Below are 23,603 nucleotides of genomic sequence, written 5' to 3' on the forward strand. Positions count from 1 at the left end.
GTATTCCTGCCCTGGGATGGGGGGTGAGGGGAGAAGGCTCTTCTGCAGGGAGCCCTCCACTGACCCCTGCTGACCCAATCCCAGCCATCTGCAACCCATGCTGCTTGGCCTGTTTTCCCCTCAAATGCTGCCACCTATGCCCTGGGCAGGTGGCTTAATGGGGGCTGTGACTTCCCTCTGCACTTCACATTCTCATCCTGAGATTGGGGGGTGAGGAAGAGAGGGCTGTTCTGCAACCATTGAGCCCCTGGGGCTGGCACTGTGGAGCTTGGAGTCTCAGGAAGCATGGGAGCATGCTTCCCTGTGTCACTGCTGCTGCTGTGCTAAACCCCAGCAGCTCTGCTACCACCAGGGAGCTGCCAGAGCATGGAGCCATGGGGAACATGGAAGTATGCACAGTCCTCTCCCACCACACCCCCAGGGAAGTAAGTCAAGACCTGAACCTAGGTTGAGAACTGTCAACTAAAAGGGTCTTTTCTCAAAGGAATGTTAATGGAAGATGAAAACAACTAAAATGAATAACAAATGGGGTTACAGAGATCAACCAATTTTTATTGGAGCCTATTCTGAATTTTGCTCTCAAACACAGATATGCTTTCATGATCCATAGTTCATGTGACACTTAGTCTCATAATTCTTGGTATTCCCTCAGCATCTTGCCTCATCTCATTTGTTGGGTGATATCTAGCTTCAACTATATATTTTGCACTTTCACAACCATTGAATCCTCCAGTCTAGTTCAGGATATAGCCATTGCCTCTGATTCCTTTCTCAGCTGATACACAGTTCCTTCACATCTCAGAATACTGCTGCTCTTGCAGACTACCGAACTGTGCTGATCAGGAAGAACTAGGACTAAGGAGGAGGAACATAACTAGGAGGAACATAATCAGTTATACCCTTGAGAGAAGTGTTTTCATCCTGAGTAGCGCAGATTTTCCTATATATGTATGACCAACCATAGGGATGTAAAAACCAATGTGTATATGGCAGAAGCTGGATTAACAGAGTGGCTTATACACCTAGGAATATCTCATAAGTAATTTCCTGGTCATTTTATGTGTGGGCTTACTCTGGGCGCATACAAGAATTCAGATACTTTTGTTCCCCCGGTGGGAAAACCTACGGGGAAAGCACTGTGCAAATGTTAGATGGGCTGGGCAGGTGCTGCTCAGACAGCCTGTGCTGCTGATGGCTGGCAGCCAGGAGGCCTCTGTGAACACATCCCAGCATGTTCTTCAGGTTCCTTGGGCCGTCTAAGGGTGTTGAGAGCACCTCAGTGCATAGGGCAGCAGTGATTGGCTGGCTGTCCCAGCAACCACACCTCCCTGGGGTGTTCCTATTCACAGTCTTCCCTCCATCCCTGCTATGAGACTTTGAGAAAGGAGACCCAGAGCATATCTAATTTTTTGTTTGTTGAAGATACGTCCATTTCTATTGTAGCAGCTTGCAGTGGAATAGCTACAATGTAGGGGTGTGGGTCTGGGCATCTGTCTCAGCACCCTCTGTCTCCCTGCAGCACAGCCTGGGCCTGGTGAAATGGGGCTAGGCCAGGGGTGGGCAAAATGTGGCCTGCAGGCTGGATGTGGCCTGCCAGGCCATTCTATCCCGCCTGAGGAGCCCCTAACATTTTTAGAAAAATAATATTTATCTGTCCCTGGCTGTCTGTCATGCAGCCTTTGATGGCTTGCCAAAACTCAGTAAGCAGCCCTCTACCCAAAATAATTGCCCACCCCTGAGCTAGGCTTTGCTGACCTCAAGTCAGGGGAAGGGGAAAAGGGTTTTCTCCATGCTGGGCTGGAGCAGTAGAGTCTAGCCTGAGTCACAGATAATCTCACTGAAGCGGGGCAAGGGGGGAATAAGGCAATGCAAATTGCTATGCTAAAAGATGACACTGAAGAAAGGTAAGTGTACATGCATTCATTCTCTTGCAAGAGACTTTCTCAGGAGTCACTTCTACCTGGTTGGAGTTGGGTTAGTTTTCTCCCAGAGCTGCCTTTTTAGGTCTGGGAGAATCTGTTGTATAAACATTTATGCTTAAAGTTTCAACTCAGAACTGTGATTCTCCCAGTAGAAACATAATACTTGTATACATCCTTTGCATCACACAATTAGCCATGGTTCTAGAAAACATCTTTTTTCTATATTCTGCCTTCCAAAAATAAGGTACATGTTTTATTTAGGAGCACGTGGTTTGCAAGAAAATGTATCATGTCCTTCTCTTCCTTTTGTCTGCCCAGACTTCCCTTATTACCAAAGGTTCTTCCTGTGCATCTAATTGAGTTTTAAGCTTTAAAGGCACAGCACTAATGAATGATCTTATGGTTCCTATCTGGAAAACAGTCTTTCAAACACCCTGTAGTGAGAGTGAAGAAAACCATCTTTATCTGAGATGTTGTTAGCCTTTTGTTCTCACATAAAATCTATTCATAGGCTTTAATGATCCATCTATTCATGGATGGGTATTCTGGCACCACTCCCCTGTCAATTTAGCATAAGGAATATCTGTCAGAATAGTAAGAGACAGTCATGAGACAACAGGATACAGACAGTTCATAAAACCAAGCTGGAATTCATAAGTTTTACATTGACAGATTCTTTGAGATGTCACATCATTAATATCTATGAGGAACCCTTTTCAAGTACACAGTACATTCCTATGGTGCCTCCTGTAGGAAGATAGAATGTAACCCATGATTTGTTGTTCATCTGCTGCGCATCAAATTTGGGAAAACTAAACATAAAAATAATAGAAAATATCAAAAATTATAATTTTCACTTTTGCATCAGAAAAAAATGTGTGTGTGTGGTTATAATATAATAACTATTACAACAAGTGCATTTTATTAAATACATGTTGTTGTAAGAGGAACACCAGTGAACCAAAACAGAATGGTCCTATATAATTGGTAAGTTGCTAGGAAAAAGTTTTCTTTTTAAGCATAGATTGTAGATGATTTTCTGTGAATTATCTGTCAAAATATGGTTCAAGACTTTACTTCTTGTCAATGGAAAAAATGTATGATGAATAAAAGGTCATGCAGATTGCACAAATATAAATATTGTTCTTTCTTTTTTTTTCCAGACTTTTATAGTATTGAATAAAGGGAAGGCAATCTTCCGATTCAGTGCCACCTCAGCCCTTTACATTTTAACTCCCTTCAATCCTCTTAGAAAAATAGCTATTAAAATTTTGGTACATTCATATCCTTTTCAAATGCTTGGTTCAAAATTTTTCACTTTTTATGGTAAAATATAAGTTCTATGCAGTTTGTATTGTATAATATTAGAACGTGTAGCAGAGTTCTATAAATAAATGAAAATAAATGAATGGGGGTAGAGCCCAGGGCAATATAAGCCTGGCTTCTGGGCTGGAGTTCATTCTGGGCCAGATCCTTGGAGAAGAATGACCTCTACAGGAGACCAAGAGTCTAATACAGAGATAAGTTATTTATGTTTCTGTTTGGCAGCACATGTTTTAGCTGCAAGGGATGGGAATAGCTGAAAGATAGTAGAGTGGCCACTGTGGATATCCAGAAAAGGCACAGTGAGTAGTTTAGTCAATGTAAGACTGTTAAGGGCCACAGGCTCCAAGAGGGACTCATTGGGGGGGAGGCTGCAAGTCCTGGGAGAGAGAGAGAGAGAGAGAGAGAGAGAAATGGTAACTGGGGCTAAAGAGTGAGCCCTGCTCAAGATCAGAACTAAAGGACTGGGTTGGACTGGCTGCCCAGTGATGAGCTGGGTGGAAAGAAGCACCTCAAGGCTCACTTCTGGTATTCTGAGGGCAGCCTCCCAAATGTATATTTATTTCTGACTAGGTGTAAGGTGAGGACAGTATGGTACTCTGGAAAGCCAGGGTGAGAGATGGGATTAGTGTCATCACTAGGGTTCACCAAGGCCATCTGGGGCCCTATTATGTGACAATGCCATTGCCTCCTTTTTAGTGAAGGTCTTGCACCAACTGTGTTAGGAAAAACTTTTTAAAAATTCTTATTGTTATTCTGTTGCGAAGGATTAGTGCTTCTGTTTTTTAGATGTGATTATATTCATTTTCATTACATTACATTCATGTAATTTTATAAATATAGTAGTGTAATTTTGACTATTTTATTTATTTTAAAATAAAAAGAAATTTAAGTTTAGCATTCTAAAACAGCTTTAAGTCTGCCAAAGAGAGAAAAGCTCCATGTGAAAATAAAGTAAGGAATTTCTTGAACATGTTACCTTAAAAATCTGTGCAGCTGTATGTACAGTTTCTAGGAGGGCATTCCAGCACAAATTATATTTTGTCTTCTATACCACCAAATAACATATATTTTATGTAGAGCTTCTGTGAGTGATAATATGACCTTCAAAATTAATGAAGACACCCAGTCAATAATATTGCCATGTTTTCAGTATTTGTGCAGGGATCTAGCTATGTGACTCTCTCAGCTACCAGTGGGAATTAGACAGGTAAATCTGTTTTCAGAATTTGAATGTTCAGTACTAAAGATATGGTCATCCTCTACTGATTTTGATAATTTCGAGGAAAATTGGTCAATAGATGCAAAGAATGGTCTCAATGCACACGCCTACAATATTAAGATTGAGATCCTGCTTTTCATAGTCCACTTTTCAGCCATAAAATGAAGTTTAGTTTGTATTCAGAGCCTAAAATGATACTCAAAAGCAGAAAATTAGCATGCTACCCAAAATGTTTTCAATGGCAAATTACATTCAGTCTTTTTATATACAAATTTATCTGTAAATTGCTTTTTTTACTTATATTTATCTCTGTTTTTAACTACTTTTCAACTGTTTTAAAAGAACGCATATTTTAAAAGAGATGAATAGAGGGAAAACATTTTCTAGATTAAGTTTTATATAAAGACATGCACATCTTAGCTTATGGTGCCATCATGTGGCCATTTTGGGTCGCTTGTTTCCTTCTTTGTTACTTTTGTCATTCGAGTATCAATTTATTAATTGGGTTAATAATCATGTCAATTTTTAAGTGCTAATGAAAGTGAAAGACTTACAGCACTACCTAAAATCAGTCATCATGCAAACACTTAATGCCAGGGTAAAATCTTTTGTTTGTTAGGAAAGATTGCTGTATTTGTTATATTGCAGGGAGTAGATCCACATTAAATTCTTCAGGTGTCTTTAACCCCAATGGGTGCATCCACACATGCAGACACATGCGCTTGCAGCAGCTCAAATAGAAGCAATACAAATTTGAGCTGGGGCTTTTTGCCTCAGAGCACTTGCCCGGACATGCACTTTAATGTGGGGCAAATTGTGCCACTTGGGGCAAAATAACTCTGCCTGGCTCCTCCTGGATCTGCAGCCAGGGGGAGCTAGAGCCCGGGGCTAGCACCTGTACTGTTCCCAGCAGTATAAAAAGCTGCCCTGCCCTGGCCCCAGCAGTATAAAAATCTGCCCTGGCAAGTAGCTCACGGCTACTCGTTCTCAGGAGGTTCTGAGGCCCAGGCAACTGGTACCTGTAACACTACCCCTTGTGCCAGCTGGACTGCTGAAGCAGCCCTGAGAGTTCCCTGCCCCCTCTACCCACTGCAGCAGTCTGGCAGTGGGGGCTGCTGCCTGGCTGTGACCTGCTGTGCACCTGCCAGACCCAGATGGGAACTGCACAGCCAGTAGAGGCATCTGCACCTCTGGGTCAGCTGTCAGTGGGCTGTGGCTGCAGGGTTGTCCTTTGTGCAGCACTACTGCCACGTGTGCCCCTGCCATGCCATCTGGGCAGCTATTGCCTGGAAGATGTTCCTAGTATGGTGGCCTGCTTTGAACTGTCAAAGCATGTCCTCCTGGCCCCAATTGGCCAGGAGGTCAGCCACCTCCAGCTGAGTCCAAGGTGCCAGCTCTGAGCAGGCAGGGTCCTGCCACTGGCCTCCCTAGCAGCCTGCCCCCATCCCCCACCAGCTCCTCCAGCCCCCGTCCATGGCTGCCCTGCCCCCCACTCCCCCAGAACCCCAATGGCTTCCCTGCCTGGCCCCACCCCCACCCCCACTTGCACCCCCATTCCCCCAGTAGGAGCCCCTGCCTTGTGGCTTCCGGCACTTAAAAAAAAAGATAAAAAGCCTCTACTCACTGCAGGAGCAGGGGCTATGGGGGCTCCTGGACCTCCTGGCAGAGCCCCCCCCCACACACAATGGGGGGCAGCTGGGGCTGCTGGGGCTGTCACCTGGCCCTGCTGTGTGGGGGGGGCTGCAGTGACACCTGACGGCAGCTAGAACGGCTGGTGAGTGCTGGGAGGGTTGGGTTCTTTTTCTTGTGGGGATGCTGGGGTGGAGGGGGTAGTGATCAAGGGAGCTGGGGGCAGTGTTGGGAGGCTGGGGGGACTCTGGAGGGACTGGGGCAGGGTAGGGATTGGGGGGCTCGGGGGCAGGTGGGGCAGCCATTGGGGGGCTCAAGGGGAAGGTGCAGGGGTGGAGCCAAGCAGGGCAGGGATTGGGGGGCTCAGGGGGCAGGTGGGGGATGGAGCCAGGTGGGGCAGGGATTGGGGGGCAGGGGGCAGATGGCGATGGAGCTAGGCAGGGCAGGGATTGGGGGGGCTCAGGAGGCATGGAGGGGATAGGGCCAGGCGGGGCAGGAATTGGGAGGGCTCGGGGGGGACTGGGCGAGGCAGGGATCAGTGGGGCTCAGGGGGCAGGCAGTGTGCTTCAGCACCAAGGCGAGGGTCAACCATACAGATGCTATGGCAGCCACAGCATCTCTGCGGAGGACCCAGCTTCTGGTTGCCTTAGGACATGATCTGGGACCATGCCCTGCTCTGCCCCACATTTTTTGTCTGCAGGTTTTTTGATCCCTATATATCCCAGGGTCTAATTTTGCTCCCACACTGCAAATTTGCAGTGCAGGGAACATTTTCTCATTCCTGCACGTGCCTTTTGCAGCATCTCAAAGGAGTTTGAGCTACTGCAGGAAGCACATGTGGGCTCATCTGGATGCGCCCAATGAGTTTAAGTTGTAGGCCTATATATGGTAGAGATACTACACAAATTGTTCCTATTGATGTTTTCTTGTTGGAAATGAGTGGAGGTCAGATTTCTGTGCTGATTCTTAACAAGCAGTCATCAGCTTTCCTTACCACTGATCGTGAGATAGTAATTAACCACTTTCAAGTTACAGGATAAATAGAATTCAACAGCATTCAGTAGTCATTCTTTCTTACTAGCTTCCTGTGATCCGTATTTCTGAGTGGTTCTAGAAAATAGTATTGGGTGACTGTTTAGCTGCGATAACAATATTTTCTTTGACTACCCAAGTTTCCATTCAGTTATTTTTCTAATATCTATCTATCTATCTATCTATTATTTATTTATTTATTTATTTATTTGTAAGGCAGTTATAGTAAAGAATATATTGGTAGGACAGTTAGTGAAGAATCATAGTACAGCATCTTCAGCAAGTGCATGATAATGCTGTATGTTTTGATTGCATTCAACTGGTCAACAGTTGAAAGATTTACTGTTAGAGAATGTATGCATCTGAAACTGATAATCCTTATTTCATGTAAGTAGAAAAAGGAAAAATAGCCAGAGGATAGTTTGGCTCTTTTGATACAATGACACAAGGGGTATGTCCAGACGAGTGCATGCATGTAGTTTGCGGTGCTGCAAAGCTGTTGGAGGCACTGCAAACCACACATGGTACACATGCACCCATTTGGTGTGTTGCTAATTAGCAGTGTGGTGCCAGAATTTGACACCAGATCTTGATGTAAAAAAACCCCCAAAACACTGCTAAGCAAAGTTGTGCAGAGCATGCAGAAGCAGACTGCACCACCAGAAATGGAGGCTAGCCCGCCAAAGCCGCACTCTGGCTTTGAGCAGCTGCATTGGTGCTGCTGCTGCCCCAGAAGGCCCCCAGAACCCCAGGTAAGGCTGCTGGGACCAGCACAGGTTGATTTGCCATGTGCCAGATTGTGCGTGCAGGGGCGTGCCCTCAAACAAAAAAACACCTGCATGTGTGCGTTCATCTGGATGTGCACCTGGAGTGTATCTAGTGTTTGTTGCACTGATTTGTAACCTTGGGGCCTGCTGTATCTCCAACTACTACTAGCAGTATCATCAATGAGAATGCTTTCTCATCTTCAGTTAGCTAAAGATAATTTTTCTTTGGGATGTGAACTCTACAACTATTCATGCCCTTTTGCACACCAGCATTAATGCAGTCAATATGGAACTACATCTGAGGAAAGTTTGGGAATTTAAGTTAGGACAGAATTTTGTAACCTAACTGCTAAGAATATTTTTCTGCTGGCAACATATCATACCTGAGAGGTTTAAGGGAGAAAGGAGGAAGAAAGGAATACTGTTTATCAAGACTTGTCTAGATGAGCACTGTCAGGAAGGTTAATGCACACTGACTACAGTTATGAAGTTGATGCATGAATGGATACATATTTTAGAAACTAGAATTAATTCTGCTGCAAATTACTACAGATCTGATTCACAGTGAATCTAGAGGTTAAAATCACCATGACTACAGGTGGGTATTCTCCATATCAACAGAGTCCTTTCTGCTTAAGCCACCAACGAATTTAGTGCTAAGTCTCTAGAAGAGGCTAATATGTTATTTTTCTATGTGCTTAAAAAATTAAATGAAACTCACCTACTAGTTCTATCGTTTAAGTTTGTCATGCAAACAGTATGAATTATTGCATATTTGAATCGTGGCTTGTTGCCCATTAGCACTCAAGCAAAAACTAAGAAAATGGTTATAAAACTTTCAGGACTTACTTAGAAGGCGAGGAAAAAGGAGGAAAAGAAAATAAATTTAATCTGCTAGACAAAACTACTAGGTTAAAACTGCCTTAAAATAGATCTAAAATTCGTAACAAAGTCAAAGGGATGGGTTGGGTTGATGACTTTCAAATGTGTTGTTAACAGGATGGTGTGACTTACTGTTGTATCTTCCTTGACTGTTAACCTACATTATTCAGCATGCTTATTATGTGCACCATTTTGACCAATTGTGTATTTATGACCATGAGTAACCCCCCGGATTGGACAAAGAATGTAGAGTAAGTTAAGCATACTTTCTTGAAGTATATTCCTATATTATGAATGTCTCTCTAGGATAAATTATATTTTTTTACTGTGAAGGATGTTCACAACAGCCAGTATATGGCATTTCTACTGTTACACTGAATGAAATATTTATATTATTCTAAATCTTTCTCTCAGAAATATAATTGGGATACAGAAATAAGTAAGGTACATGTTAATGGATAATACTGTTCTCAGCTTCACTATAAACTCTTTCTGTTTTTCATGAGGTGGTTAAAATACCATATTTACTTGCATAACACAAACAGTTGTCCCCTCAAAATCAGCCCTCCAAAATTAGGGTGCATAGGGAAACTGATTTTTCTTTGCTAGAATAGAAGTGGGGTGGAATAGAGCAAGCCAGCACTATGACTCATAGGTGCTAAGATTGCTGCTGCTTCTCCCTGGGGTTGCAAAGACCAGGGCAGAGTCCCGTGTTAATTGTTTCAGCTACTGAAGAGGCAGTAGCATTTGGCTAAAGAGACTATGAGCTGCTTGAAGGTGAGCAAGCTGTTGCTGCATGCATTCTGTAGTGTCTTGGGATGTTTTAAGGATTCTGCAGGGTGTACACCTTTTTAGCACAATAAGGTGTGCAGAAATGATTCACAAGATAATCCAAATGATTTCAAATAAAAATTCACAGTGTTAAAAACATTTTTCCCTGTTATGAGTTCTCTGAGTTCTTTGCAAAATGAGTGAAAGCCTGGACGTGGCATTTTCTAAGAAGTGTCCTGTATCTAAAAAGATTGAGAACAACTGCTTTAGAGAAATCTTTTTCTCTGCATTCTGCTTTCCAAAAACAAGGTCTGTGTTTTATTTGGGGGTGTGTGGTATGCAAGACTATATGGTAGAACTACAGTCTCACAGTTGCAGATGCCAATTCAGGACATCACATAAGCACTAGTATTCCTGTTGAAATGGAACTTTAAACGCATACTTCAGTGCTTTGAGGAATGCAGGATGTTGTTATCCATTAGAATTAATACAAGATGTCTTAGAAGCAAATGAGTCACACAATAGACCAGTGATTCTCAATCAGGGCACTGGTATTCCCTGGGGTGCCACTTGATCCTTTGAAGGGTACCACAAGGTTTGAGAAGAAAAGCAGATAAGCAAAGCAAATAAACCAAGTTCAGGATCGTCTCTGCCTGGACAATCCCCACCCCTACTGCCCAGTCCCTTATAAGGAGGTAAGCACGGCAATATATAAATTAATTTTTGAAATTGGGTGCTATTCAATTCACAAAAGTTACAGAAGGGTGCCTTGAATTCCAGTGAGGCCTGCCACTAGTCCAAGAAGGTTGAGAACCACTGCAGTAGACAGTAATTTGTTCTCACAGTGTTCTTGAACCAGGAAAATGGATTGAGTGTTCATTAGTCTAAATTTATATGTAGAATTATTTATAGAAACCTATCATTTTTAAAAAATATTTCTTTGAATTTCTACAAAAAAGTTGAAAAGGAAGACCTACCTATTCACACTAAAGTTGACATACATAAAACACATCGTAAATGTAATGCCCTAGAATTCAATTATATTTATAATGATGAACATGATATATTTTAGAAGTTACTGATTTATTTACTTCAAATTTTCTCCATTTCTGAAAATAGTTGATTCTTCCATTTGATTCATAAGTAATCATTTAGTAACCATCTAGTATTTATTAATAAGTAATCATCTAATAATAAGAAAATTGCAATAGTACTCATTTCTAACTTTTGAATATTTTACCCAGGTACACCTTTACAGGAATATATACATTTGAATCACTTATAAAAATTATTGCGAGGGGTTTTTGTTTAGAAGCGTTTACTTTCCTTCGAGACCCATGGAACTGGCTTGATTTCACTGTCATTACCTTTGCGTAAGTTTAGTTTTATGTCTTCTTTTCAACTGAGGGGCATCAAGGGCATGAAATTAGTGTCAATATATATTTAAATTATTTTTCAGGCTAAATATTTGGGGGTCTAAAAATGATTTATGCATTGTAGAATACTGTTTTGATGTAAACATAAATATTACAGATGCCACTAGTGAAGTTAAGTATTAGAGAAGCTAATTTCATGTCCTGCATTTTTTTCTTTAAGCAGAAAAGGAGCCATCCCTTTGACTTCATTCTACAATTTACCAATCTAGTCTAGATAAATTTTAGGTTTTCAAAGTAAATTCACTGTGGTTCAATTCAGTGCCATGTTAAGTTTAACTGAAGGCCATGAAAGCATATTAATGCAAGGCAAACTGCAGTGAAAGGTAAACATCTGAGTGTTGCTTTTTAAATTATTTGCTCAAATCACCAGAGGTCTTAATGAAAGACCCAAGTAAGTAGCATAAAATCTGCCTAAATTCTGAATAACTGTGATTTAATTCTACAGGTATATAACAGAATTTGTAAACCTAGGCAATGTTTCAGCTCTTCGAACTTTCAGAGTATTGAGAGCTTTGAAAACTATTTCTGTAATCCCAGGTAAGAAGTAACTGGTGTAAGGTGTTAGGCCCCTTGTACCTCCCAACTGTTCCTTTTTATCCTGTCATTGTGTTTGTGTGTGAACTCCCCTATTACAGATATGTGACAGAGTTTGTGGACCTGGGCAATGTCTCAGCGTTGAGAACATTCAGAGTTCTCCGAGCTTTGAAAACAATATCAGTCATTCCAGGTGAGAGCTAGGTTAAACGCTGAGGCTGACTTTATTCCAAGGAAGCTCAATTCACATCTTTCAACATAAGCCTTGTTGCTTGCCACAAAAAAGCAGGAATCAGAAGATGTTAGCATTGATTGAACTCTATGATTCTCTGCTTTTTAACATTAGCTCTTTTCCTTTTGAAATCAGCCTTTGAGTTTAACAAATTCTTGCATGAGACATTGCAATATACAGCGTGTGTGGTTTGCATCTTATGATGTCAAGCTTTCCTCTCCACATTCAACAAAAATCAATAATCCTGAGGTTTTCTTACCCATTTGTATTTTCCCTACATAATGTGATGTAGTAGTTGTTGTGGATATTTGTGATTTGTAAACTAAAATTGTTTGAAACATTTATTAATCAAGATCAAGGAATAAGATAATAAAGAATTGCATGGGAGATTTATTATCTTAAAGTTTTATACTTTTCCAAACCATCTCCAGTTTTATAGCATTGAACTTTTTTATGATACACTTTCCTATTAAACTCCTTTCTGTAGTTTTATCTATGTAGTATGTTATAAAACTGATATTAGCAAAGGTTTGGGGCACAAGGTATTGGCAAATAGTGAAAAAGTAAGATTTTTCTTTATGCGAAATTCATGTAAAGCATGAATAATACAGTCACTTGTTTTAGCATCAAAACAAGTGTTTTGGAATATGTGCAATTCATTTTCATTCACAATTTCAAATGAACATTAAATGTTCAGCTATTTATTCATTTTCACAAGTGATAAAGCTGTTCACAGAATATTATTTCACAGACATTACAACCATTTATTTGGGCTTCTGCATGAAATCTGTAACTTTATTAGGACAAATTTTTATTTTTATGTTTTAAATATCTGTTGAACATCATAATAAAAATAATTTCTCCTTGCAGGCTTGAAGACTATCGTGGGAGCCCTAATTCAGTCTGTGAAGAAGCTCTCAGATGTAATGATCCTCACTGTGTTTTGTCTGAGTGTATTTGCACTAATAGGGCTGCAGCTGTTCATGGGCAACTTGAGGAATAAATGTTTGCAGTGGCCTCCAGAAAATTTTACTTTGGAAACAAATATTACTTCACTGTTAAATAGCACAATAGGTGAAAATGATACGCTTGTTAATACCACAGTGACTGAATTTGACTGGAAGGGGTACATTGATGATGAAAGTAAGTACTGCTGACAGCACTTCTTATGTTATTTGTGACTGAAAAAGTTTTAAAAAATGGATGCAAGTAGCTTGTGTAGACATTGAGACAGTATAACTTTAAGTTCTTGATGTAAATCTGACACAATAGAACTGGATTTGTCAAAAAGCTAACAGATAAACACTTTTTAAAAATTGAATTTTATTTTCAGTAAACTTTGACTAAAAGCATTTTGGTAGTACAGTGGAGCTGCCAATCTTGTACTATACAACAAACTGGTTTTATTCTTGACTTCCTTGAAGAAATGACATTTATGAAAAGGCAAAACGCTAACACACGTGCACTCTTTAGCTGTGAGTTCTTTAGCTATTAGGTAAAAATGTAAATTAATAATTGTCCAGACTTTGAGAGGATCCTTTCTTAAAGTTGATAAAACTAAAGCCAACTTACTCCATCTTTAAAAAAATAAGTAAATGGGATTACCTGCATAATCATAAACCAGTCATCCTGACATCAGTCTGAACAAAATAATGGGAATAACTGATATGAGGCTTAAATAATAAATATTTAGAAGAGGGTAATATAATTAATGTCAATCAACATGTGCTAATAGAAAACAGATCTTGCCAAACTAACGATACTTTTTTATTTTGATGAATTTACAAGTTTTCTTGATAATGGTAATAATGTTGATGTAACATCTTAGGCTATGTATGCACTAGAGTCACAGAAGTAATTGTGGTCTTTCATGAAGATAGCTGATATAGCTTGGATACTGGTCTAAACCATTCCCTGTTGCAATAGTGGCTAGACTGCCAGCATTACCCAAGCTAGCTTACCTAAATTCATCTCTTGTACCTCACTATACTACAGTGAAATCTCCTCAGTGACTCCTGTATACATCCTTTAACTAGTTGTTAGATTTCTGTGAGGTTTGTCACTTGCCACCATTTACCATTTCAAATGAAAAAAATAGATTTATAAAAGGGACAAAGTGAGTACATTAAAAACTGGCTAATGAATGGGTCACATAATATAACTGTAAATCCTTTGTGACTAAATGTAGAGCTAGTGGGATCCTGCAAAAATCATTTCTGGCTCCTATACTATTTTATTTTGTTTTTTTCTAATTAACTGGAATGAAACAAAAAGAGCCAGATCCTATTCCACCTATCAGATGCATCAGTGGATTTAGGCACCTAAATGTGATTCTGTTCTGTCCTGCTGGAGTCCTTGCAAAAAGGTTAATACAAAAGATGAGTGTGTCTTTTTCCTGTTTATTGCTTTTCTGTGATTTAGTCTTAAGTCTAAATGTAGATGTACATTTTGGGGAACTTGTACAGGGTGGATTGGATCATACCCAAGTCTACTTAGCTCTCCAATAGGTGAAGTAAAATCTGGCTCAAAAGTCATTACTCATCAAGTTTTCAGACTACATAGAAAGACTGGAGGAATGGTAAGTAATGAGGACAGGTTGCTGATACAGAGGCACATATAACCCTTGTTATCTGGGAATAAGCAATATGTATATATTTTGCTATGGCCAAACACAGTCATAAACTTGGGAAGGAAGCCATACTTGCAGGGTGCTAGATCCTATCATGGGAAGTACTGACTCTGAAAAAACGTGGAGGCAGTGCTGATGGACAGTCAAATGAATATGACCTCTCAGTGCAAGTCTGGGGCCAAAAAAGCTAGTATCTTTGGATACATAATTAGAGGATATGGGAAAAAGTAGGAAGTTTATAGTACCCTTGAATTGAACACTGGTGAAATTGAAATACAGTATTCAATCACTGGTATTCCCAATTCAAGAAGAATGTTGAAAATTGGAATGGTTACAGGAAAAAACCACAGAATGACTAAAAGATTGGAAAATGTGACTTGTAGTAAAATTTTCCAGAAGCACAGTATGCACAGTGTATCCATAAAAGGTTTTAAGTACTGATCATATTACAACAAACGTATCTGCATAGAAAACAAATTTGATCAAAGTAGACTCTTAGATCTAACAAATACATAACAAGGGGGTTGTGGGGAGAGGGATTTAATGGTGGGGGTCTACTACAGACCCCCCAACCAAGGGGAGGAGCTGGACCGGGAATTTTCGGGCCAGCTTGCAGAGGCACTTAAGGCAAGGGATGTAGTTGTCATGGGTGATCTAAATTACCCGGACATCTGCTGGGAGGAGCAGTCAGCCAGGTCGGACCGTTTCAGGAGGTTCCTGGCCGAGATACAGGACCTCCACTTAACCAAGGAGGTGCACAGTCCCACCAGAGGGAATGCCCTGTTGGACTTGGTCCTGGCCACAGGTGATGATCTGGTAAGGGGGCTCCAGGTCCTTGACCACCTGGGTGATAGCGATCATCGCTTGCTGGAATTTGTCATCCAGTGCAGGGTGACAAGGGCCAGCAGCAAGGCGGTAGCCCTAGACTTCAAGAGGGCCAGCTTCAACGAGTTGAGGAGATTGGTGGGAGAGGCGCTGGGATTCTTGAGGGCAGGGGAACTCAGTGCCCAAGATGAGTGGTCACTCCTTAAGGAGACGATACTCGGGGCCCAAGGGGTGATGATCCCAACAAGAAGCAAGGGGGGCAAGAATGCCCAAAAGCCCCCCTGGCTCACCAAGGATGTCCGGGAAGGCCTGGTTGTCAAGAAGGCGGTGTACACCCAGTGGAAGGGGGGCGTGATCTCCAAAGAGGAGCATACCTCCACTGCTCGGGCCTGTAGGGGGCCTGTTAGGAAAGCTAAGGCGGACATAGAGCTAGGACAAGTGTCCAAGATCAAAGATAATAAAAAGTCCTTTTTCAAATATATAGGGAGGATGAAGAAGGTGCCGGGAAATATGGGGCCCCTGCAAAATGCACTGGGCAATCTGGTGGTTGCGCCAGAGGAGAAGGCAGACATCTTTAACAAATACTTCACCTCCATTTTCTTGTGCAGGGACCGGGACTCCCCCACTGTGATTCAAGATGGACTCGAGGGGAACACCTCCAGACCTAAGGTTGAGGAGGAACGGGTTAGAGTGCTTCTGGAGGGGCTGGACGTGTTCAAATCAGCAGGTCCAGATGCTCTCCACCCCAGGGTGTTGAGGGAGCTAGCAGGGGTTATTGCAGGGCCCTTGGCACGGTTTTATGAGCACTCGTGGTGCTCTGGCCAGGTGCCAGATGATTGGAAGATAGCCAATGTGGTCCCCATCTTTAAGAAAGGGAGGAGGGAGGACCCGGGCAACTATAGGCCGTCAGTCTTACCTCAATCCAGGGGAAACTCTTTGAGAAGATCATCAAGGAGCACATCTGTGATGCGCCGGCATCAGGGATGATGCTCAAGGGCAACCAGCACGGTTTCATTATGGGGAGGTCATGTCAGACCAACCTGATTGCCTTTTACGATCAGGTCACAAAAGCATTGGATGCAGGTATCGCCGTAGATGTAGTCTTTCTGGACTTCAGCAAGGCCTTTGACATTGTTGACCACCCCATCCTCATTAAAAAACTAGGTGACTGTGGCATCAATGCCTACACTGTCAGATGGATTGCGAATTAGCTGAAGGGTCGTACTCCAAGGGTGGTGGTGGATCGGTCATATTCGACCTGGGGGGAAGTGGGCAGTGGAGTCCCCCAGGGCTCAGTCCTTCAGCCCGCACTATTCAATTTCTTTATCAATGATTTGGACAATGGGGTGAAAAGCAACCTGTTTAAATTTGCTGATGATACCAAAATTTGGGGTGAGGTGGGCACGCTAGTAGGGAGGGAAAGACTGCAGCAAGACCTGGATAGGTTGCAGGGGTAGGCTAACAAAAACAGGATGGGTTTCAATACTGACAAGTGCAGGGTGCTGCACTTGGGCAGTAGTAACCAGCAGCACACTTATAAGATGGGAAACTCCCTTGTTGAGAGCACGGAGGCAGAAAGGGATTTTGGAGTCATTGACTCCAAGATGAACATGGGCCGAAAATGCAAGGTCATGGTCAGCAGGGCTAACCGGACCTTATTGTGTATCCACAGGTGCGTCTCAAGTAGGTCCAAGGAGGTGATCCTCCCCCTCTACACGACACTGGTCAGGCCGCAGCTGGAGTACTGTGTCCAGTTCTGGGCACCCCACTTCAAGAGGGATGTGGACAACATTGAGATGGTTCAGAGGAGGGCCACCCGCATGATCCGGAGAAAGCAGGGCAGACCCTACAATGAGAGGCTATGGGACCTTAACCTGTTCAGCCTTCACAAGAGAAGGCTGAGGGGGGACCTGGTGACCGTCTATAAACTCACTAGGGGGGACCAGAAGGGTTTGGGGGAGACCTTGTTTCCCCCAGCGCCCCCCCGGGATAACAAGGAATAACGGCCACAAGTTGTTGGAGAGTAGGTTTAGATTAGGTATCCACAGGAACTACTTCACGGTTAGGGTGGCTAGGATCTGGAACCAACTTCCAGGGGAAGTGGTGCTGGCTCCTACCCTGGGGGTCTTTAAGAAGTGGCTCAATGCCTACCTGGCTGGGGTCATTTGAGCCCAGTTTTCCTCCTGCCCAGGCAGGGGGTAGGACCTGAACATCTACAAGGTCCCTTCCGACCCTACTTCTATGATTCTATGATAACTAGATACAGTATCTGAAAACTGGAGCTAGACAAATGTTGAGAAGAAACAAGACACAAAATTTTAACAGGAAGTGGTGGGGGGAGTAATTTACCATTAAAACAACATTTTAAGTGGGTGGGGTGCATGTCTATTAACTGAATGTTTTTAATCATAGTTGGATCTGTTCTGAAAGACGTACTTTAGTTCAAACCAAAAATTAATTCAGGGATATCGCAGAACTTACGTTATGCAAACGGTCACAGTAGATTATCACACTCATCTTTTCTGGCCTTATAAACTAAACTGTTAATCTATAAATTCATACTCTGATTTCGTTTTTGGCTGATATAGATTATCTGATGGCTATTGTGTAATCAGCACATGGGGCACCTATATACATTTGCTAATTGTGCACTCAATCCCATCATCTAAATCAACAATGAAGACATTAATACTGGACCCAGGACAGACTCCTGGAAAACCCCATTTGATACCTCCTCCCAACTAGACATTGAGCCATTGATAACTACTTGTTAAGTAGTTGTACTGCAGCCTTGGGGATGAGAGAGAGGGAGAAGGGGGGACAAAGGTAAGCAGCAGCAGTGCAGGCAGAGCTTTCAGCTCTCCAGTTCTGGTCAAGCTCCTTGCTGCTGAACCCCAGGGCAAGCGTGGGTGCAGGGAAAGCCCTGCAGTTTTACAGGCTGGATCCAATGACTCCTTATGCTAATTAATAGCTAAATTGATTTTCTCATGCAACTTAGAACCCAATCCACTAGGTTCAAACTGATTTTTCAACTTCTCTAGCAAGCACCCCAATATCAGAAATGTATAGGGTGGCTATGTGGTAGCCAACACTATTTTTCTCAGCCCTCTTCTTTAGCTGAGGCCTTAAGATTTGATGGTAACTTTGGTAGAGCTGTCCTTCAGGTATTTAAAGAGGTCTTCAACCTTCTCTAGTTTTTGAGCTTGCTGCTGGCTTATTACAAAAAGTGGAATCATGTGGACAATTTCTGAAAGAGGAAAAAACAGTTACTTGTCCTATATTAACCAGTTCTCTAGAATGAGCTATCTGTGGATTCCACAATTCTACATGATCTGGAAATTGTATTGGGAAAGGTACAAAACAGAATGGCTGAATTTTACTTCACCCTTTATACACTGTTGGGACATAATGTATTCCAAAATCCAGGTGTAGTTTTGATGGGCGCTACTGGCCAAAACAACTTAGCCTTATGCTTATAGTTATCCATTTTTAGACTTCCTAAATTTAACTAGAGACCTCTGTATGAGATTTCCTTTTCACTGTTGCAGACTATGTACTTTGCTGTTGACTCTGTTTCTATGTCATTAGTACTTTGATAAGTATTACAGTACTTTAATGACTTTGTGTAGCTTTTTGTCCAAGAGAACAGCAGCATAGTTTCTTTCTGCAGGTTAAAAGACCATTGGTTTTTTACATGACTAAAACAGATTGATCTAATCCCTGCATTGGAGAACTAAGAAAACCAGACAAATTACTGGTAGCTCTAACAAATTTCTGCTTCCCTTAAAGCCATTTTTTATTTTATTATTCTTGGATACATTGATGACAAGCATGGACTACCCATTCCTACTCAGAACCATTATTACTGAAAGATCCATTCTATGCTTTCCATTTCTATATTACCTCATATCATATGAACCTGAGGAGATCTCATTTTGTCTGATATTATTTTGATCTGAAAAAGCTTTTAATTGTTCACACACAAAGTTGTACAGTTTTGTTTATTTGTTTGTTTGATTATTAAGAATAACATCAGGCCTTAAACCTCAAGGGCATCTTGGATTATGTTCTTTTGTCTTTATATAAAATTTTCCTTTGGGTAATTTTCTATATATTGACTTTATCATCTCAGTAGTACAGTAGTGTACACTAGCCTCTCCCCTAGGGTTTCCTTCTTCTGGAGATAATAGATGAAATGCATGTTCCCAAACCTCAGTTCAGTGACCTGGTAGAAGGTCTCTTGCTTTTTGTCATCGTTGTGATGCCATCATCTGGATGGTTGGGCTTTTATAGTTGTCCCTTTTATGAGGAGCTGATTCCTTTGTCTCCCATATAGGCTGCTAATACTTTCTTGGGGAATCACATGTGCAAAGTGTGATATTTGTTAGTCTTTCAAGTTCAAGACAAGGAAAAGTGTGCGAGATAAAGCCATGCATGCTTGTGCTGGATAAGTCCCTTTGTTGGTTGTTCTTGGACCCTGGCATCAAGTCATAGAACCAGACCCATTTCCCCTGTATTGCCACTTTCTAGCACCTGTGATCTTTGCTGGTCCCCTCTGTTAGCACCAATTTATTTTTCCAGATCATGGGATGGCCAGCTGTGTTAATTCAGGAACACAATCCCAAAAAGAGTAGGAGTACTGACTACACAAGCTCCAGGACCTCTCAATCACATGTTAATTTGAAGGAGGCTTATAGAGTTCCAGGGCCAAATATCCCTCCAGTCCTGGCTCTGAAAAGATCTGTCCTGAGAGGTTACTCATGGCTGTGAGTAGAATGAGTTTGTCATATCCTTTGGTCTGTCAGTGCCATCTAATCCAGGCTCCTTGGTACCACAGGGGAGTTCTGATACTATAAATGTACTATGAGAACAGGTTCTCTTCCAAATTGTTGCCATTGTTGTATGTGGCACCATTTGGCATTTGAACTGACTCTGTTATTAACTGAGATCAGTGGTGCTCAAACTCTCTGGCCCCAGGAGCCAAATGAATGGCTTGGAGCCAATTCACAGGCTAGATCCCATGCCTAGGATCCATGAGTTTCATCCATGTACCAGTGCTACCCTGCTTGCCAGATCCACCTATGGCCCAACCACACATGCTGCAGAGCAACCATATACTGGTGCAATCCTGCACATGGGGCTATGTGATCCAGCCCACAGGGCTCAACACAGGTCCAGAAATTTGATGACAGAGCAGTGGTGGCAGCATTAACTGCCACAACTTTGGGAGCAATTAATGCTGCTACTTGTCCCCCATCAACAAATTTCCAGACTCATGGTCTTCTATACATCTTTTGCGTAGTCCCCTTAATTCCATGAGTCATCATGAAGATGCCACAAGACTGGGCCTGAATCATTTCAATAATACCAGCATAGGCAAAACAGCACTGGCTTCAGAACTTTTTTAGCTTACCAGCTGTCTTAGGACAATGGCAGGGTATACCACCCAGACCTGATCTCACTTTACCTGACCACCTGGATACTGGATGGTTCTTGTAGCTAGCTCATCTGTTTCACCCCCATTAGAAAAGTTCTCATGTACAGCAAGAAAGTTTCCATTCAGCAATGATGCAGATTTTCCTAGTTATGTGGTACCCATTGTGGGGTATCTCTGCATCACTGCCCTTCATCCCAACCATCCTAGCTTACCTATTGGACTTAAGGCTTGCCTGTTCTGAAGGTGGCCTTTCTAGGGGCAGTTACCTCTTCCAGATGAGTTGGTGAGATCCAGCCCATAATGGTGGATTCACCGTATACAGCCTCCTATCCAAATGAAATGTACCTATCCTGGACTTCTGCCACAAATTGTTTCTGAATTCCACTTCAGGGAACACATTTTGATATCAGTCACCCCCTGCCTTTCCCTCCCCTCCCCGCCCCCAGAGCCACATGATTCCCAGTCTGAAGTCACTCTCTACACTATACATGTGAAAAGAGCTCTGGCTTACTGTTTGGATGGGACCAAATCCTTTAAAGGCCTTGTGCAGCCTTGTAGTCATAGTGAAGAGATCCAAGGAGTCACAGTCTTCTGAAGACTCTCCAACTAGATTCCCAGTTGTATTAAGCTCTTACAAAATAGCCAATGTGGAACCTCCCTTCTATGATTCAAGCAAACTCCAAGGATCAGGCCTACCTCTGCTCCCTCCTTCCTCACGGTCTCTCTCTGATGGGAGAGCTAGATGGGAGATTCTGAAGCATCCTGTACAGCTGAGGCAAAAAAAAAAAGTCTCTAATCAAAAGTCTCAGGGCTGAGCGCACTCCCCTGTGAGAATCTGCTTGTGGACAACACATCTCAAAGAATTCCAGTTACTAGTAACTTTCTTTTAGATGTTTTCTGTGGTAGAACTCATAGTGCTTTACAAATTTTCCCAAACTTCAAATGGGAACTGAGGCAATTAAATCGGGGCTGAATGTAATTTGTTGTAATGGGTCATTTATGGTCAATATTGTGTCAGTTTGCGTTCCTCTTCACAACTGTGTTGAACACAGTAAAAAGTCTGATGTATATATGCCCAGAATGACAGGAGCAGTGCATGAGGCAGTGCACTTTAGGATGTATCACATTAAACATTCATTCCTTTTCAGAAGAGCAGAATATATAGACCCATGTATGACTTTAACATCACTTCTCTACATTGCTGAATTTCACCTTCAGAGCCAGGAGTAAGGACAAGCCATATCATTTTAACAAACCTGGTTAAGACATCATGTCTGCTCTGCAAAAAATCAGTGCTCTGACCCAGATATCAATGAAGTGTCTAGGAGAAGGAAAAGGCAGTTAGCTGCCATGGTAACTGAGTTTTACCAATGTACTGCATGCAGACACAATCATATTTAGAGCAAAGCAGGCCAGTGATGTTACAAAATTGATTACAATTTGGGAATTTGCAGCAGAAAAAAACTATTTAAACTCCTCTTTTAAAACTTTATTCCCAAAATTTTTCTGCTGCTATGGTCTCCTTCAAATAAATACCCACTTTCAAGCATTGTAACCAGTGTGCCCACTAGCCACTGCAGCTTTTTAGTTTTGGTCTTTTTATTCACTAAATATGGGCAGCTATTGTCATTGATAAAACATACAAATTATTTTTTAAATTCATGTTTGTCACAGTGCTATCTGCAAAATTGTGGACAGTGTTCCTGAGGGAATTAGAAATACTCCAGCTTCTTTCCTAAAATGAGCAATAGTTTCATAATTCCTCAGCGGACACAAGCCATACTTTATGAGTAGATAGCTATACAAAAATTAGGTGAAAAACATTAATCTTATACTACTTTTATGTTATGCTTTTTTATTCCTTCTTTTTGAGAAACAAGGATCTTGTCTGTTAACGCTGAAGACCCTGTCTATGCTTTTGCAATAAGAGTTGGGTTGTGGAACTGAGGAAGACATGGTGAAATAGCCTTCCTGTGGTTCCTCTCCAAAAAGCTGAACTGTCTTTGTGACAGGGGGTGGACATGAGGCTGGTCATAAGGTCGACTTGCTCACCTGTCTAGGGCAGTCTGCCCTGTCGCTTGCCACAAGTTAATGTATAAAATAAGATGTAAAATGTAGGAGGCTGCCAAAGGTGTTTATTAGGCCTGTGCGAGTTGGCAGCGATCTGATCTGGCTTCGGATCTGGCTGTTTCAGATGGCCGCAATCCGATCCGGAGCTCTGGACCAGGTTTCTGCCTCGATCTGGCCGAAGCGGCTCCGAACCTTCAGAGCCACCTCAGAGATCTGGCCATAGGGTATAATGGGGAATCAATGAAATATCTATAACTTTGGGGTTTTTTGTCTGAGTTGGATTAAACTTGCAGGGAAGGTAGCCTCTGCTGAGAGCATGAAACCTGCCAAGTTTCAAGAAGATTGGTGTAGGGGTTTGGGGAGAACTGCACCTCAAACTGTGGGCAAGCAAAACTAGTGCCATGGGTGACCCTGTGTAAGTTAAGGTGCAGCAGGGTGACAGCTGCAGGGATGGTGGCCCCTGCTGTGACGCCTGCCAGCTGTCGAGGAGATCGGTGCAGGGGGGTTCTGGGGCCCTGCACCCTTGGTCCCTGAGTGAATCATGATTGCTTGATTGGTAACTGGTAACACAGCAGCTTAGCAGCCAGGCCTGCAGCAGTGTCTCCCCTCCCCGCCCCAAGCCAGACAGTCAGTCCCACAAGCACCCATGGCACGAGTTTTGTTTGTCCCCAGCTTGAGGGGTAGTTTCCCCCAAACCCCCACACTGATCTTCTTGAAACTTGGCAGACTTTGTGGCTCCAGTAAGAGCAACCACCTCTGCAGTTTTCACCCTGCTATGTTGTAACATCTGGATGTGGTATGAGTTTTGCTTTCAAGAATTTGGGATGCTGTTCCCCCCCAAGCCCCTAAACTGATCATCTTGAAACTTGGCAAACATTATGCTCTCTGCAGA

General features: G+C 42.4%; 1 protein-coding gene across 2 annotated transcripts in view; it reads left to right on the plus strand.

Moving 5' to 3' along the window:
* Positions 1-23,603, plus strand: part of LOC102572122 (sodium channel protein type 1 subunit alpha) — a 177,411-nt gene that overhangs the window by 47,831 nt on the left and 105,977 nt on the right. Inside the window, exons 3-7 of one of the 2 annotated variants that reach the window (XM_019480413.2) lie at positions 3,086-3,204; positions 8,939-9,028; positions 10,793-10,921; positions 11,430-11,521; positions 12,621-12,893. In XM_019480413.2, the coding sequence (XP_019335958.1) occupies positions 3,086-3,204; positions 8,939-9,028; positions 10,793-10,921; positions 11,430-11,521; positions 12,621-12,893 (703 nt within the window). Of the gene's footprint in view, positions 1-3,085; positions 3,205-8,938; positions 9,029-10,792; positions 10,922-11,429; positions 11,522-12,620; positions 12,894-23,603 lie in introns of those variants that run through there. The other variant, XM_059727323.1, reaches the window with a different exon arrangement.

Source organism: Alligator mississippiensis, chromosome 4 (genome assembly GCF_030867095.1).
Source record: "Alligator mississippiensis isolate rAllMis1 chromosome 4, rAllMis1, whole genome shotgun sequence".
In the NCBI taxonomy this organism is placed as follows: Eukaryota; Metazoa; Chordata; order Crocodylia; family Alligatoridae; genus Alligator; species Alligator mississippiensis.